The sequence below is a fragment of the Nematolebias whitei genome, chromosome 8, assembly GCF_014905685.2.
Source record: "Nematolebias whitei isolate Nwh7 chromosome 8, NemWhi1, whole genome shotgun sequence".
NCBI lineage: Eukaryota > Metazoa > Chordata > Actinopteri > Cyprinodontiformes > Rivulidae > Nematolebias > Nematolebias whitei.
The window spans coordinates 15,731,402-15,748,184 of NC_056505.1; the positions used below are offsets into that span (position 1 = coordinate 15,731,402).

Sequence of the window (16,783 nt, forward strand, 5' to 3'; positions counted from 1 at the left end):
ACGGTTCAAGTGTTGTTGGTGAGTTAGAGGTTAGGTTACAGACTAAGGTGTGAATTGAGGGCTAGATATGTTCTGGTAAAATGTGAGTGTGTGTGTGGGGGGGGGGGGGGGGACAGAGCGAGAGAGACACACACACACACAGAGACAGAGAGAGAAAGACAGAGAGAGAGGGATGTGGGCGGATAAAGAGATGAAAACACAAACAAAAGCAGATAGTAAAGTGTAGAATGAGTCATTCGGCTGCTACGCTAATTCACAACACAGCTCCTTCTGTATACACTCTGTAAACAAACACAGACAAGAAATACTCCTTATAAACTGGATATTCTATATATGTGTGTGTGTGTGTGTGTGTGTGTGTGTGCGTGCACGCACGTGCGTGTGAGTCAGTGTGCTCCACAGGACGAGTGTCTGACTTTCATTACAGCAAACAGATTGTAAACACAGGAAATATTGACTGCAACAGAAGTAATCGAACTGGCGCAGAAAATGAAAGAAGATACTTTATCTTATCCCTCTTGCTCCTTTTAGATCTGTCTTTTCTCTGTCTTGTCTTTTTCATTTCCCTCCATCACCGCTTCACTTCTCCTACAAACACTCCTCTATCTCCATCAGGACTTTCTCCTCTCCAAGCCCCGTTTGAAATTCCCCTCTTCTCCCCTCCCTTGAGGCACAAATACACGTTTACACACACACACACACACACACACGCACACACTCAGGGGTGGCTGTCATTAGTTAAAAAGGGGTACGCACATGGGGAGGCAGACAGTGACATATCTTTCTACTCTCTACTTAGAGACACATCTTTCAGCAGGAACTTTCTGCAGTGCTCTCAAAATAGACATGGAAAAGACATTAAAGCTGAGCAGGAGAGGACAAGCAGAAAAGATAGAATCAGATCTAACTGAGTCCCAGCTTTAGGGTGTCTTCATGAGAACGTGTGTTCATGAGTCATTCTGAATGCTTGTGTGCACTTAAATTAAGTTTAATAAGATGTAAATGCAATTTCTTTTACAAGCTCAGATATCATCTGAAAGCAACTTAATGCTCGACTGAATGAGCTTATCAAAGTGTTCTGCACATGATGCTATGTAGAACACACAAACAAGGATCTTTTTTTTAAATGTTCATACTACCTTTATTTACACAGGTTACTCTCATTGAGATATGAGACTCATTTAAAAGAGACCCGTTTTAAACGAAGGACACAGATCCAACAGTAGACAATCATATAAAAGAATATATAATGAAAAGTAAATAAAATAAATAAAGGAATAAAAGAAATCAGGGTGGGTCCAAAGACTGAGCCTTGTGGTACACCATTGTTGACAGATAACTGTATGTAATGTAAGTGCAATGTGACGATGTGGTTTGCTTACACTGGCATTACTGTAGCTGTATCTCATGATGAGATAGAGGGTGGCGCAGGCCTGGCTCCGGTTCTCATCAACAGGGCTGCTGCAGTACTGAAGCACCTTCTGGCACAGGTCTGCACACTGCTCCGCCTCCTCCTCGAACAACAAGTCTCCGAACTTCACACAGACAATATCCGGACACATATATGCACATAAATTATTCTGGCTTGTATCAGCTGTTTGCCACCCACTCAAATACATAAGAACATTAAATCCAGTCACAGATAGTGTGTGTAAACATCATAACCCACATGCTACCTTCTTGAATTTTCACAAATTAAAACGCACACAAACATATAAATGAAAGCACCTTGACGACCAGCGCTCTCAGTGTGCTGAAGGTGTGAGAGAGGAAAGTAGTGCTCTGGTTGCAGGTGAGAGAGTGGAGTAACACCTTCAACACTCCTCCAACCACGCTGTCTTTACACTCAGCCAAAGGCACCGCCTGTGTGTGAGACAGATGGAAAAGATGCTAATTATAAAATGCAAATAAAAGCACTTGGGAATCACTTGGAAAATGCAGAAACAGACTGTATACAACAAAGAACGAGTTAATAATCAGATAATAATCAGATAATAATAATAATAATAATAATAATAATAATAACAATAATAACAATAACAATAACAATAATAATAAACTTTATTTATATAGCACCAGTGGCAATTTTAGCCTCTTTTTGTGGGCGCTCAAGCACCCCTAAATTTTAACTCAGCATCCCCGAAAAATAAAGAAACCATCATTAAGATTTTGTAAGGAAACTCAGTTCTCAAATCTTAGATTCACCAAAAATATTGATTAAATGTGAAATAAATTATGACACAAACGGGCCAATAATATCTATGACTATTTTTGTATGAGTCGGATCCTCAACGCCACCTGTCAATCAATCCAGTAGGTTCATCAGCAAGTGACCAATTGGCGACCTCCATTTGGCCCAAAGTGAAACGCCCCTTACCTGCAGGAGCTGGGGTGGGGGGGAGGTGTGTTGTGTGAGAGAAGTGGCGCGCTACATCTGTAGCAACTTAGCTAACGCATCTGTATTGTGCACCCCAATACAGTTGCCGGCAGTGGTCAACTGGGGGTGGAAGGATGTGTGAGAGAAGTGGATTGTGCTCTATTCGCACCAGGAGAGCTGTTGGTCAGGCTACTTCTTGTTGCTCTCTAAAATAGTTATCGAATCAAGTATTTACTTACATATGTAAACGCAGATGTTTAACATCCCATTAAAATACACCAGAATGCAGGAAACCATCTACTTTATTCAAAATTTTATGGGGGAGGACCTCCAGACACCCCCACCAGTGTATACCCCCCACATTGCAAATGCTTCTGATGCCAATGGCCCCTGTGTTGTTCAAATCATAGTCAACACTGGGGGCTAAGCACCCCTGAAGTTCAGCTTCTAGAACCGCCCCTGTGTAGCACCTTCCAACAAGGCCTTGCATTGACCAAAGTGCTTTACAAGATAAATAAAAAACGGGGCACAATAAATCAATGCAAATTAAAAACACAGCCACAATAAAAGGAGGTAAAGGAGATAAAAAATAATAAATACTAAAATACTAAAAGTTAAACATAAAAATTCCTTTAAAATAAATAGGTTTTCAATTTTGCTTTGAACAAAACCAGATCAGAGATGACAACTCATACAGAAGAGCGTTCCAGGCTGTTGGGCCTGCAACAGAAAAGGACCGGTCCCCCCCATTGTTTGCACCTTGAGCAAGGCACCTCCAGAAGATATTGACCGGCAGACCGCAATAAGATAAGTCAAGCTGGGAGTGAATCACAGAGTGGACAGTACAATAATTTAACTTTATTGTTATTATTACACCATTGTTTTCCTGTATGTTTGTTGCTATCTAACTAGTGCATAGTTTGTCCTATTTCAGCTATTCTTATATCAAAACGTTCAGCCCAATCAATAGATAAGTGCTGTTACTTTTAGTTTTGGTAGCTCTTATACTTTCAAAATATTCAACTTTATTTAGAAATATTTTACCTATGGAAACACATTGAGATGTATTCTCTTCAACGCCTTTTAAAAAATCTGCTCTTTGAAATCTGCTTCAGTGCACTTGCTCTTTTTTTGTCTTTTTATGCTACTTTTGATTTTTAGCTGACTGTTTGAACGGCCTCAGTTTGGATAATTACAGATTTGTTCTGATTTGACTAATAAGCTAACGGCTAAAACAAACCAAGTCAAACGCAAAATGGATTCAGTTGTTTTAAAACTGTATATATTCTTGAAAAATTCCTCCTGAAACAAAAAAAATCAATCAATCAATTCAAGTCCGTTCAGCAAGTTTAGTTGAGCTGGTTTTGTTTGAAATATGCCAAAAGGAAGGAAAGTATGTCCTAAACAAAAAAAAAAAAAAAAAGATTTCAGGCAATGCAGGAGCAGATTTGTTAAGTGGGATTAAATAAAACTATACCTAATTTTACATTATTCCACATAGGTATACATATTTAAACTTTGTAGAACTTTTAAATGCAAAAATTACACTAAAGAGGCGCTTGCTAATTTTTCCTACACCTGCAAAACTGACAAATAATTTTACATTACAAAATTATGCTGTTATTATCTTGCATAATAAAATTCAATGTTCAAGCTGTCTAAGGCTGAAAAGTTGAAATACAAAAAAAACATAGATTAGGAATATCATTGTACAAGTATTAATGATAATACTTAAAATCAAAAATGTGATTATCATTTCTACAACTAGTTACTTGTTTCCTGTCTAATAAATCAACATTTTCTGTAATAGCCAGTCTTCAACAACTTTTCTCCACCCTTGTATTTTCTACACAATTCATCATTTAAAGATTCTTCTGGCTACAGCGTTTGTGTAACAACAATCTGATTTTACAAAAAGAATGTGCAAAGAGAATTTTCTGACCTGTATGACGGTCTCCAGCAGGTCCAGCACCACAAGGTTTGTCTCTGTGGCTAAGTTCCCACTGATGAGAGCCTCTTGGTCCAACTCAGATTTAGTTCTTTAGGGAAAATGGAGTTAGGCAGATATTTGGGAAAAAAAGAAATATATATATTTTTAAAAGTACAACATGCAGAAAGCCAGGTAGGTTATTTATTAATGAAGCAAAAGTCGGACAAAAGCAACGTACTTATCCTGTCTGTCGTTTGTTTGTCTCCACTGAGTGCGGTCTTTTCTCCAGCGCAGGTTCTCTCTTTGACCCAAAGATCTATCGGTTCCTATCAAAAATTCATTATTATTTATAAAAGCTCAGATAGTGAAGAAGCCATCCTGCATATTTACTAGGATGTGAATTAGTGATGATGCATGTAACACTATATTGAAACGAGTTTTCAAAAATCTGCATGTTAGGGATTCAAACTCTTTAACAAGACTAGAGAAGATAGAAGGTGGTCGTTCTGTTAAAATAAAAATAACCTAAGAAGGTTATGAAACTCTCAAGGCTTTACTTTTAGAAATGACTCGTGCTCAAAATGTTAATTTTTTTCTTTGTTTGTTTGTTTTTTCTTTTACAAACGTCAGAAAAGCAGTTTGAAATATATATTTTTTAATTTAATTTTAAGTTTTAATAATTTATGATGGTACCCTAACCCTTGCATATCCCTGACTACCCTGAGTTTTAAATAAAAATAATAATCATGTAAAAAAAAAAAAATGATTTGATGTGATAACGTGCACAGGACCTCACACAACCTGTTAGCACTTGGGAGTATGCGTTGAGGATGACTCTCAGCTACTACCACACTAAATCTTAGCTTAACATCTGTAAAAACTGGTTGGCTTATAGATGTTTTTTTTTTTAAGTTAAGCTGTGGCGGCCATCTTGGATCAAGTTGACTTCAAACGTTTATCAGTTGTATATGTCAATTATTGTTTTTAGAGTTTCATTAAAATGTGTCCAGTAGTTCATGAGATTTTTTTTTTTTTTTTACCAACACAACAAGCATAGACACACATTCAGGTATGACAATGTTGCCTGCCTTTCAAGGGTGGCCAATAAGACAAAAAAAAAAAAAAAAAGTATTTTTACCTCCAACTCGTTTCATCATTTCTCCGCGGGCTCCCATCCCTCTCAGCAGGGCTTCTTCCAGCTGCAGTTTGACCTGATGAGATTTCTGTAAAGCCTGAGTGCTCACTTTGTCACTGCTCTGCTTACCCTGCAAAAATCACAAACACACACACAACCACCAAGGCTCAACAGAGTGCACGCATTTTTTCACTTTCAGCAGAAATAAACAGGAAAGAGCAGATAATGACATCCGAGTCTTCAACCGGTGCTTAGTGCACTCTTAGTTTAGTGTATTTCTTAGTTCATATCTTAGATCTTACTACCGTTTTTCCTTTACAATTTATACTTTTGTTGGATGTAACTGGGACCCAGTGTACACAGTTTTGTCCACCACATGTGACACACGCGATATGGATGACAATAAAGAACCTTGACCTTGATTTGTGAACATAAAATTGAATTAAATACAAATTAAACTAATGCGAATGCACAAAACGGACCCTGTACTCGAAGCAGGAAATGCAGATGGTGAGGAGCTCCAGCAGTTTGTTGAGTTGTGATGGAGGCATAGCCACTGTCCAGCGCTGGATCAGGCTCCGGTCGGCATTCTTCATCACCCACAGGAAACACACCAACAGGTGGCGACTTGTGTCTGCTGCCAGGGTGGCTACAGACTTCACCTGCTGGGATGAACAGAAGACATAACAAAAATGTTAGTATGTTGAATTAGATCAGCAAATTAAAAGCCTATATTCCTTTTTTGTTGGGGGGGGGGGGGGGTGGCATTTTGCATGTGGCTCTTGAGGATAAGATCATTTTAAGTTGAGGAATTTGGTTTGAATAAATTATCCTTGAATATAAATTTATAAGTAATCTTAAATGAAATGTGATATGTTGCAAACAGGGTTAACTCCAACAGTTAATGTCAAGGTTTTAGTTTAATGAGTTACACTTGAATTGTGTGTTGGGGATGCTCCAAACTTTAGCTCAATATCATTTTTATGTTTTTCAGTCATTTGGCGGTCGCAGACATCTTGAATTGGGTTGACTTCAAAGGCTATCCAGTTGTAAATGTATACAGTTTAATTACTGATAGTTTCATAAAAATCCACCCAGTGGCTCATGACATATTTTGCCAACAGACAAACGGAACTGATTCCAATCATTAAAGGCAACATTTTACATACAAATCTCATGTGATTGCTTCACACTCACAATATGTGCTGTGGAACAGTTTCAGCTACTGCCACACCAAGTTTTAACTCAATATCTGTCAAATTAACTATAGTCATTTATGTGTTGGCCAAGTTCGCTTTGCTTTGGCAGCCATCTTGAATTAGGTGGAATTTGAAAGGTAAACTGTCGTAGATGTTCATCCTATCTTAAGAGTCTAGAAGTTTTATTAAAATTTGTGCAAAGGTTCATGAGATATTTTGCAAGCAGACAAATATGAATATACCGTATTTTCCACCGTACACGTTGCACCGCCCTATAAGTCGCATCAGTCCAGAAATGTCTAATCAAGTGGAAAAATCCATAAGTACGTTGCTTCGCCGCATACGTCGCATCTATTATGCGTCACTACTGACGCGTCACGTTTATTACATGTCACCGCTGACAACCTGAAAATGTGGGCTGGTGTTGTGCCAAAAATCGATTGGCTACCAAATGGCAGCCGTGGGAGTGTGCACGGGAGGACTTTAACAAGAATTTAACAAGATTAACACTTAAATTAATTATTTGTTTGCTCGAAATTATAGTAAGGTGTGTCTCAGTTGAACTTTTACTTAATAAATGCACTTAAATGGTCAAATTAGCTGCATTTCACCGGGGCGGCGCAGCAAAATGAAGCTGATTTGACGTTTGCTCCAGGCGAGCTGGACGAAGGTGGAAGTCCATGGCAAGCCGATTGTGTCATTAATAACCACTTTTTACCAATTACATGAGACAACAACATACCAAACTAGTCGAGTGCCATCTAGCGGCTGAAAATGGCAGTGTTCAATATTTTCAGTCAGAATTAATGCAAACGATCATATCTCTGCCAAAAATTGGTTTATAAATATAAGAAAAAAACATAAATATGTCGCTTTGGCGTATAAGTCGCAGGGCATGTAAATTGTGCAACAAAAAAAAACGTGACTTATACAGCAAAAAATACAGTAATACAAATATGAATCGGCAGCACGATGGCTTAGTAGTTAGCACTGTTCCTAACAGCAAGAAAATCCTGGGTTCAATTCCTGGTTGGACCTGGGGTTTTTCTGTGTGGAGTTTGCATGTTCTTCTTGCGTGGGTTTTCTCCGGGTACTCCAGTTTCCTCCCACAGACCAAAAACATGCATGTTAAGCTGCCTTCAGGCCCAGGCCTCCCTTGCAAAAAAGATCTGTGATCTCAATGGGATTTTCATGGTTAAATAAAGGTTAATAATAATACACACGCCTGCACAGGCACAGGCAAAAAACATTATCGTTCCACCTTCACCTTTGACGACGGGTGATAATCAAAACACAAAGATTTCATTAAGTGCACGGGGCAATTTTCTCTCAGTGTAGATGTCTAACGCATCCCATTTGGTAACTAACCCTTACCAAACCTCATCTATAACACTGTCACTATGCTTGAGTTGAAAGGAGTGCATCAGTGAGTGGATCTAATAGTATATCATTCACAAGCTTTTTCAAATCACTAAGTGATGATTGGCCGCTTCTCTCATACAAGCTCTAAGTGGAGTGTGGCGCTCTTCCACGTCTCAGCGGGCGTTTAATCTACTGCAGATTAATTTACCTTCATTCGCGTGATGATGAATCACTGCTGCAGACAGCTACCGCTGCTTCATTGTGTGGCACTTTTGATAAATGTAGCCATTAAACTCCAAATGCTCAAAGTCTCCCACCAAAAACCTGGCTTCCAGGACCCAACGTCAAAAAAAAGTTGTTCAGTGTGAACTAAAACGTCACTTGTTTATTTGAAAACAAGCATCAAGTAAAAAAGAAGGACTCCTCCCGTAAAGAGTACATTTGGTTTGAAGGCGAACTGCCTGCAAATTAAGAAAAAGTGTTCTGGTTTGGGTTTCTGAGAAACCCCAGACCGATGGCTCTTTCACACAGAAAGCACTTTTTCCACAACAGTACTTCTTACATCAACATACAAGAAAGTGATTCCTGTCTTTGGAGGGGAATGGAGAAAAGAGGAGGAGAACGGCAGCGAGCAGTTTTGGTTCCTTGTGCTGAAGCTGTAGCACAACTTGATGGATGTGTTTGTCAGAGAGGACGGCCCTGTTCACTTATGATGGCGATGCCTGCCCATAAACCATCTCCCACAGATATGTGTGAGTGAGGGTTTTTTTTTTTTCAGGATAGATGAAGTGCATGTGTGGCTTTGACAGCTAATCATTCAGCATCTGTGCAGCTCACCTGTTGGGAAGCAAAACACTAGCAGATACAATCTCAAACACAAGCACTCAATGCACTTCTGAACTTTTAAAACCCTACAGGATCTTCCTATTATCTTTGGATTTTGGAAAAATGAAATAAAGTCAAGAGGCTATACTTTACCAAAGATGCCATGGAGACGAGGACGTTCCGACCTAGCGTGTTAAAGGGGTTCCCAGCGATTGCCATGGCAACAGACTGATTAATGGGTGGGACGTTTTCAAGGTCATCCTCGAGTTCGCCCGTCTTGTTTTTCCCGCCGCGCGAGTCACAAACTGGGGAGACAAGGAGGTTCACTAACGTGTCGGACTGAAGAAGAGAGGAGTTCTAGACTTGAGTGTGACACGGCTGTCTCTTAATTAGACGCAACACAGACGTAAGAAGTAAGCACTAGCACATTTATGCCAGGGTGGAGTAAGATGGATGGCTGTAGTTATATACAAAAACAGAGCTACATGATGGAGGATAATTACTGATTAGAGGCAACTCATTAACCTTTGTCTTTGTTAAAGCTCATTAGGAGCAAATTCCACAGGATCTATCTCACCACCGCTAGGTTTGGTTTATAGTTTTCAGCTTCAAAAATCTTAAAAAGTTTCCCTTACTTTGCATTTTCAAACATACTGAGTCTACATTACTTTATGGTGTGTTTACTTTAAAAAAGAAATGAAAAATAATTTTGTGCATGCAACTATGCGTGTTTGTTCGTACCTGTGAAGTCCAGGTAGTTGGTGGATTCTATAATGATCCCCACCAGGGGGAGGTACAGGCCGGCCACCTTGGCTCTGACCTCGGGTTTCTCACAGCGCTGATCCAGATCATGAGCACACAGCAGGCTGTAAATTGCATTGATAGCCTTTCTTTGCACTTTCCCCCTGCAGACACATAGGAACATTTCTTCAGTTTGATTGGATCAGAGTATATTCATGTAAGGTTGCATGGTATTTGCTTTTGTCTTTTTTCCTATCAGAATGTAAGTATTTTTTCAAGTCCAACAAAGTTCAGTCAGGTCATCTGGATGGTTTCTTTTTTTTTGTATTTTTGTTGAGACGTTTTGTCCTTAATCCAAAGGACTTCATCAATCCAAGGAGCTGCAACAAACTCAGTCCCACTAGCAGCACACTCACATAGTGGACCAACCAGATTGCTGGTGATAAGACGGTTTCTGGGGCCTGCTCTCTCCCCCATTGACTCCTCTGAGGCAGCTATAGCCTGAGTTTGTTGTGACTTCTCGGACTGATGAAGTCCTTTGGATGAAGGACGAAACATTAAAAAAAAAGAAGCCATTCTGATGACCTGACTGAACTTTGTTGGATTTTGTTTTACCTGGATTATTGAGCATGAACTTTGATGGATTTTTTTTAAGTCTTCATAAAAGTGCACATGCAGGAAGGAAACTTTGTAATAACAAGCTAATGAGAAGGCAGCAGGCGGACAGCACGTGCGCTTCCATACCCTTCTGACTCCATGTCTAGCGCGGTGCTGAGTTCAGTGAGGAGCAGGCCGGCGAGGTAGTGCTGTTGCTTGAATTCCTGAGAAAGATCAAACAGCGCCGAGATCCTCTGCTGCTCCTGGAAGCTAGACGAACCGGAACTCTGTACAGAAAGATGAATTGATGGAGAGACAGAGACTAATTTTTGAAAAGGTAACTTGTGATCTTGTGCAACATTGAGAGATGTTACGCTCAGAGTATGTGTTGTGAATGACTCTCAGCTACGACCAAATTGAGCTCTATATCTATAAACCTGACCGAGTTACAGCTATTTTTGTGTTAGCTACATTTGATTAGCTGTGGCGGCCATCTTGAATTGAGTTAACTCCAATAGTTAATCATTTGTAAATTTACATTCAATAATTACTATCTGAAAGTCACATTAAAATATTTCCAGGAATTCATGGGATATTTTGCTGACAGATAAAAAGGGTGAACTCCAACAGAGTTAATTTTCAAGTCTAAAACAGACTTTGTGCAATGAATAGCAATTGATGGATGTGTTGTGAAAGGTTCTCAACTATAACACTCAATTTTAGCAAAATATCTGTACAACTGACAAAATATAGACATTTTTGTGAGTTTTCAAGTCCTATGGCTGTAGCGGTCATCTTGCTTTGTGTTATTTCTAAAAGGTAATCAATTGCAGTTGTACACAAAATGAATATTACCTGAACGTTTCTTAAACAAAGTAAATTAATTCAGTAGTTCATGAGATATATTGATAACAGACCAATGCAGGAACATAATTGTTCTCCTTTGCCTTTCGGCGGTGGGTGATAAAAATGAAGTAGAGAAAAGTTGGCTGTGCAAAGGGCCCACCTGTGAGGAGATGGATGGACATGGTGAGGCGGGCGCTGAAGCAGGGCTGCTGAAGAAGAGGCACAGGTTGAGGTAGTGCTCATGGCTGCAAAGAATCCGCAGGAACTCCAGACGCATGCTGATCAACATCGGCATGGCAACACTCTTAGCAGACATCTATAAAGTGAAAAAATAAAAAAATTAACAATTAAATTATTGCATATGCTTCAAAACCAATACAGATGCTTGTTAATAATTAGAAAAGCCTATTTTTTAATGCATTGGTTTATTTGTTTTAACACCTAACAGTTGCCATTTGTTTTGTGAGTACTTTTCTACCTGGTTCCAGTAGTTTTTCACCAGTTGGAAGACAAACCCTCGCTCCATGAGAGACAGCAGGTCATACAGGAAGAAGGCCAGGCTGATGTTGATTTTCTCTGCTTGCTCTACCTCCTGAAACGAGCAGTCAACAAACAGCAATCAGCAAGCTGCGCTGACCGGATCTCACCAAGCATCTCGCTGGGCTTCTGTTACCACAGAGGCAAATGTAATTAGCACATCCAGCTCCCCTGCTGTTTGCTGGACGCTGACAACAAGTACGCTCAAGCTGCAACTTCCTCCTGTCCAGCCCAGGAGAGCAGAAGGTGCGTAAATTCTCATCTTTTTTTTTTTTTTTTTTTACCTTGTGCTGTTTGATAAGGATTGTGCAGATCTCAGCCGTAACCACGGAGACGATGGTAGCGATGTCACCTTTGAATCTGTCGGAGAAGCGACTCCTTCGAGGAACGCCGTGCTTGTCGAGCTGGGACTGAGCTATGCTTTTCACCTGTTTACCACATCCCATGAGAAAGAAGGAAAAAAAATCACTTGGTCACAAAACGCAGCAACGACATGAAGCGAACGCACATACTGTCCAACAAGACATTTAATGGAAAGTTGGCTCAAAAATACAAAACTGTTGCTACAGGCAGCTTTTGCAGAGAAGAGTCTTTAAATTTTCCTTCAACCAAGAACAAATACAACTGCATTTACACTAAAGTGTGCATGTTTTTCCTTCAACTAATCATTATAAATGGCAATAAATACTTTTAATTAGACAACAATCAATACAGAAAAGTTATGGAGAGTAAATTTAAGAAAAACACGAACCAACAGCTCAAAGAAGAACCAGGCATATTTATATGCGTTCTCTCTGCAGACACCAGTGCTGACAACCATCTGCAGGGCCAGCTCCTCGTGAAACTGCTGAGAGAGAGAAAGGGACCAAAACTTACCAACTGCATGAATACCATCATTATAAATACAGCACATGGCTCCTTAAATTATCTGGATATCAACAGGATTCATTCTAGACATTCTAGAGATTAGGATAAAAGGCTGACTGACGTCTGACCAGTCCTCAGGGTTAGACTCCCACCTTGTGGCTACTAGAGGAAACAGAAGGCTGAAAAATATTTGTTGAGCTCCAGAACCAACATGTTTGAGGTCTGAGTGCTTTTCACCACCATGCATGAATAAGTTTAGTTCTAGAGTATGTGTACCATATAAACTTAAGTCATGCTATTGTTTGAAATCTACTTTAACTTGACTAAAGAACAGTAAGTTGCTGCTGAACTTTGCATTATTAGGAGCTGCATAAAAAGGTAAACTCAGAATGGTTAGCTCTTAAATCAGAGCATTATTAGTTTAATTTAGTCAATTTGATCAAACAAGTTGTGTAAAAATGTTTTAATTAATTAGTCTGAGTAAGCTTCCTAGTGATAAACAGAAAAATGTGACTGCTGGAACGAAATAAATAACCTAAAGATAAACCACTAAGTAGTTGAAATGGCAGCCAAAATGTATTCCCCTACAAAATATTTTCTGACAAATATAAAACTTGCACACAATGTCAAAATTTGAACAAGAAATTTATTATCGGTGCCATTTCATCATATCAAAACTTATATTAATGTTCAACAATGTTCAGTCAGGTCATCTGGACAATTTCTTTTTGTTGTCGCCGAGATGTTTCATCCTTCATCTGAAGGACTTCTTCAATCTGAAGAAGACTTGACTGAACATTGTTGGATTTGTACCTGGATTAATGAGCATGAACTGTTGGTGTTATATTAATTTTTTTTTTTTTTGTATTTCTTTAATACTAATACCATCCTGGGTTTTCACAAGTTTGGCTTTAAGGTTAATACGTTAAAGTTTCCACAATTCTTCTTGCTGTACTATTCAAACAATTTTTTTAAAATCTAAACAAAGCAATCTGACTTGCAAAAATAAATGTAATCCAGCAAAGAAGAAAAAAAATACATATTGTGGAAATAAATGAAGCATCAAGATTACTTATTCTAAGAACAGAAAGAAATGGTTTTAATTGTTTAAAAAAAAAAAAAAGCTAACTGAAAAAATAGCTAATAGAATGGATTAAAAACAGACCTGAAATTTGCATACAGTTCAGGACAATGGTGTCAAGAGAAGAAATGTACACCCAGATTATTGACAGCAGTTAATGCTGACGGTTCATTCCCTTCCTCTTTTTCACAAAATTTCCACACTCATTTACTTTTGTTCATTAAAAAAAAAAAAAAACGGTCAGTCACTGAAGAGGAAAAAAAAACAAACATTTCATTAAATCCAACAATGTCCATTCAGGTCATCTGGACGGTTTCTTTTGATGCTGAGACGTTTCGTCCTTCATCCAAAGAACATCTTCAATCTGAGGAGCCCACCAAACCAAACTGAATCCCACAAACGGCTCACTCCCACAGTAGAAAAAAAAAACAGTTCGCTGTGATAAGATGGCCTCCAGGGCCCACCCTCTCCTCCGTCAACTCCTCTAAGGCAGCCATGTCAAAATGGTTAAAAACAGCAAAGTTCATGCTCATTAATCCAGGTATAAATCAAAAAATGTTCAGTCAGGTCATCTAGACGGTTTCTTTTGATGCAGAGAGGTTTCATCCTTCATCCAAAGGACTTCTTCAATCTGACAGCCCACCAAAGCAAACTGAATCCCACAAACAGCTCACTCCCATGACCTGAATGAACATTGTTGGATTTATAACTGGATTAATGAGGATGAATTCTGGTATTTCACTAAACGTTTATGCATTGATTAGTCACTTTTTTTTATGTTACTAAAACAAATAAACTATTCTTAAAGTGCAAATCAAAGTGTCAGAAGGACTAGTACCTTTCTGTTGGAGGGCCTGGTGCTTCCTGTCGGGTTCTGATGATTGTTGACGTCCACATACGTGGACATGCGGCTGCCTGGGTTGTTGTGGCCCTGCAGACAGAACGTTCCATCAGACTGAATGTGATGGATGCATTCATTAAGGTGGCCGTCTGCTGGCCTATTACAATACCTAATGTACTGTGGGGATAAATAGCAAATGGAGTATAAAACTGGCACCCTAGGGTATTTGCATACTGTCCTGTTTGCTTTTGTTCCTATAGTTTTTTTAAATACACAGTAATTTTAAGCAGCAGTCATGTGAGCTATGGATTATCAATGAAAGTTTGGATAACTCTAGAAAAGGATTCAGATTTAGTTAGGTCAAACTCACGAGTACCTTGGCAGAAAGAATATTTTTGACCTCGGCATCTTCAGCAGACATTTGCTGAGCAGGGATATCGGGGTTGCTGCTGCTGCGCACTCTGGACTGGAGAAGCATGCTGCCAACCACGGTTGCTGTGGCCCGACCCATGGTGCTGTACCGACTCTCTGATGAGGGCACTGAGCTCATTGGACCTGGAGGTGCATTCAGAGGAGACAAAAATGTAATTACGACCGCAGACATGTCACTCAAACTGATGAACGACCAGCACCTGCACTGTCTCCAGGAGGATCAGGGAGACGAAACACCCAGTACAGGTAAGACGCCAAGAGGCTGTTCCTGCCCAGCTGATCTCTGACCAGCTCCTGGCTGTTGTGAAGGCTGTTAACAATAGACACCACTGATTCAAAGGCTATCTGGGCCAGGTTGGCTAAAGAAAAGAAAGTACAAACAGGCAGACAAGTTAAAACTCTGACTTTAGGAAAAGCTAAAAATTGCAACGAGCAAATTCAAACTCTTCACCTGTCTGGCCAGCAATAAGCATAGGCTGCATGATAAGGGTTAGGAGTTTATCCAGCACCAGGTGGAGGAAGAGGACCAGAGGCTCTAAACGAGAGGAGGACAGAGATATGATGCTGAGCTTCAGCTCGTGTTCCAGCTTGCTCTCAGGAATCTTCTCGTCCCTGACCCGCAGAGGGAACGTGACTCCACCATCCAGTGCATGGCACAGGGTGAAGAAACGCTCCAGGTGGTTGTCCTGGTACAGGAGAGAGGGATGAGTCGTTACAGAGTAGCACTTCCAAAGGAATCAGACAGAAAACAAGCATCGGGGAGGAAACAAAAAATGCTAATTGATGTAGCGCCTCAGCGTGAAGCTAGAGAAAAGACAACACGGAAAAACACTGATGTGTACAGGTTTGCTTTTAATCGAGAAAAAAAAGAGGAAACTAGAGAAATTACATTTTCTCTAAAAATACTGAGGGTTAAATTACGACGGAGCTTTAGGGCCACGCTAAGAAAAAATTAAATAAAAGCCATAATATTATGAGAATAAAGTCATACGAGACTTTTTTTTTTACAGCTCGTTTATCTTTTTTTTTTTCACGAGTCGGATCCACAAAGTGACCTGTCAATCAATCCAGTAGGCGTGTCAGCAAATGACCAATCCGAAGCTAAATGCTCCTTACCTGCAGAGCTGCGCTGCAGCCCATCAGAGCGTACCACCTTACTGTAAGCAGGTTCAAAGTCCTGATGCTGATATGCTGACAGATTCACTATCTCCTTATTTGTAAAACCAGTACCAAAGTATAACTTAACAAGATGCTCAACATTCTTCATTTTACCACAGTTAAAATGCGGTAAACCTGCTTTATCGTGTCAGAGTTCAGATAATATTACAACTCATTTAACTTCGGATTGGTCGTTTGCCGACATGCCTACTGGATTGATTGACAGGTTGCATCCTGGATCCGACTCGTGGGAAAAAAAGAAACAAACAAAAAAACACAAGAGCTGCAAAAAGACTCGTAAGACTTTATTCTCGTAATTTTATGGCTATTAATTTTCTTTCTTACCGTGGCCCTAAAGCTCCATCGTATTAAATGAATGCTAAAATTTGCAGAAGAAAATGAAACAGAGTTGTTAAAGGAAAAAAAACAGAACACTACCCAAAAGCCAAAAAGGAGCTAAATGCTAGCTAAAAGCAAAACGCTGCATTTTGAAGTTTCTTCCTCATGAGGGAGTTTTTCCTTTCCACTGTTACCTTCGTGCTTGCTTAAGATGAGTTCTGCGATGGAGTTAAATTTCAAAGCAGTCTGCTCCTCAGATAAATGGTGTTAAATTATTAGTTTTTATACATATGAATGTTTCTGTTCAGTGCCCTGAGATGACTTCTGTTGTGACTTGGTGCTTTATAAATAAACTGAAATGAATAGAGTGAATTAAAAGCATCACAAGGTTAACCAAAATTTAAAAGTAGCCAACCTCTAGCTAAAAGCTAACATAGCAAAAAGCTACAAGTAACAAAGGCTAATAAAGATAATAATAATAATAATAATAATAATAATAATAATAATAATAATAAT

The 16,783-nt window shown here is 39.4% G+C and overlaps 1 protein-coding gene across 1 annotated transcript in view; it reads right to left on the bottom strand.

Moving 5' to 3' along the window:
- dock8 (dedicator of cytokinesis 8) overlaps nucleotides 1–16,783 on the bottom strand; it is a 71,573-nt gene that overhangs the window by 15,139 nt on the left and 39,651 nt on the right. Inside the window, exons 20-36 of the mRNA XM_037680987.1 lie at nucleotides 15,222–15,456; nucleotides 14,971–15,129; nucleotides 14,715–14,893; nucleotides 14,336–14,428; nucleotides 12,301–12,396; nucleotides 11,834–11,977; nucleotides 11,491–11,604; nucleotides 11,173–11,328; nucleotides 10,314–10,453; nucleotides 9,570–9,733; nucleotides 8,982–9,133; nucleotides 5,925–6,107; nucleotides 5,446–5,572; nucleotides 4,546–4,633; nucleotides 4,320–4,416; nucleotides 1,729–1,863; nucleotides 1,383–1,535 (exon numbers count right to left, since the gene is read on the bottom strand). Coding sequence (XP_037536915.1) covers nucleotides 1,383–1,535; nucleotides 1,729–1,863; nucleotides 4,320–4,416; nucleotides 4,546–4,633; nucleotides 5,446–5,572; nucleotides 5,925–6,107; nucleotides 8,982–9,133; nucleotides 9,570–9,733; nucleotides 10,314–10,453; nucleotides 11,173–11,328; nucleotides 11,491–11,604; nucleotides 11,834–11,977; nucleotides 12,301–12,396; nucleotides 14,336–14,428; nucleotides 14,715–14,893; nucleotides 14,971–15,129; nucleotides 15,222–15,456 — 2,415 coding nt within the window. The remainder of the gene's footprint in view (nucleotides 1–1,382; nucleotides 1,536–1,728; nucleotides 1,864–4,319; nucleotides 4,417–4,545; nucleotides 4,634–5,445; nucleotides 5,573–5,924; nucleotides 6,108–8,981; nucleotides 9,134–9,569; nucleotides 9,734–10,313; nucleotides 10,454–11,172; nucleotides 11,329–11,490; nucleotides 11,605–11,833; nucleotides 11,978–12,300; nucleotides 12,397–14,335; nucleotides 14,429–14,714; nucleotides 14,894–14,970; nucleotides 15,130–15,221; nucleotides 15,457–16,783) is intronic.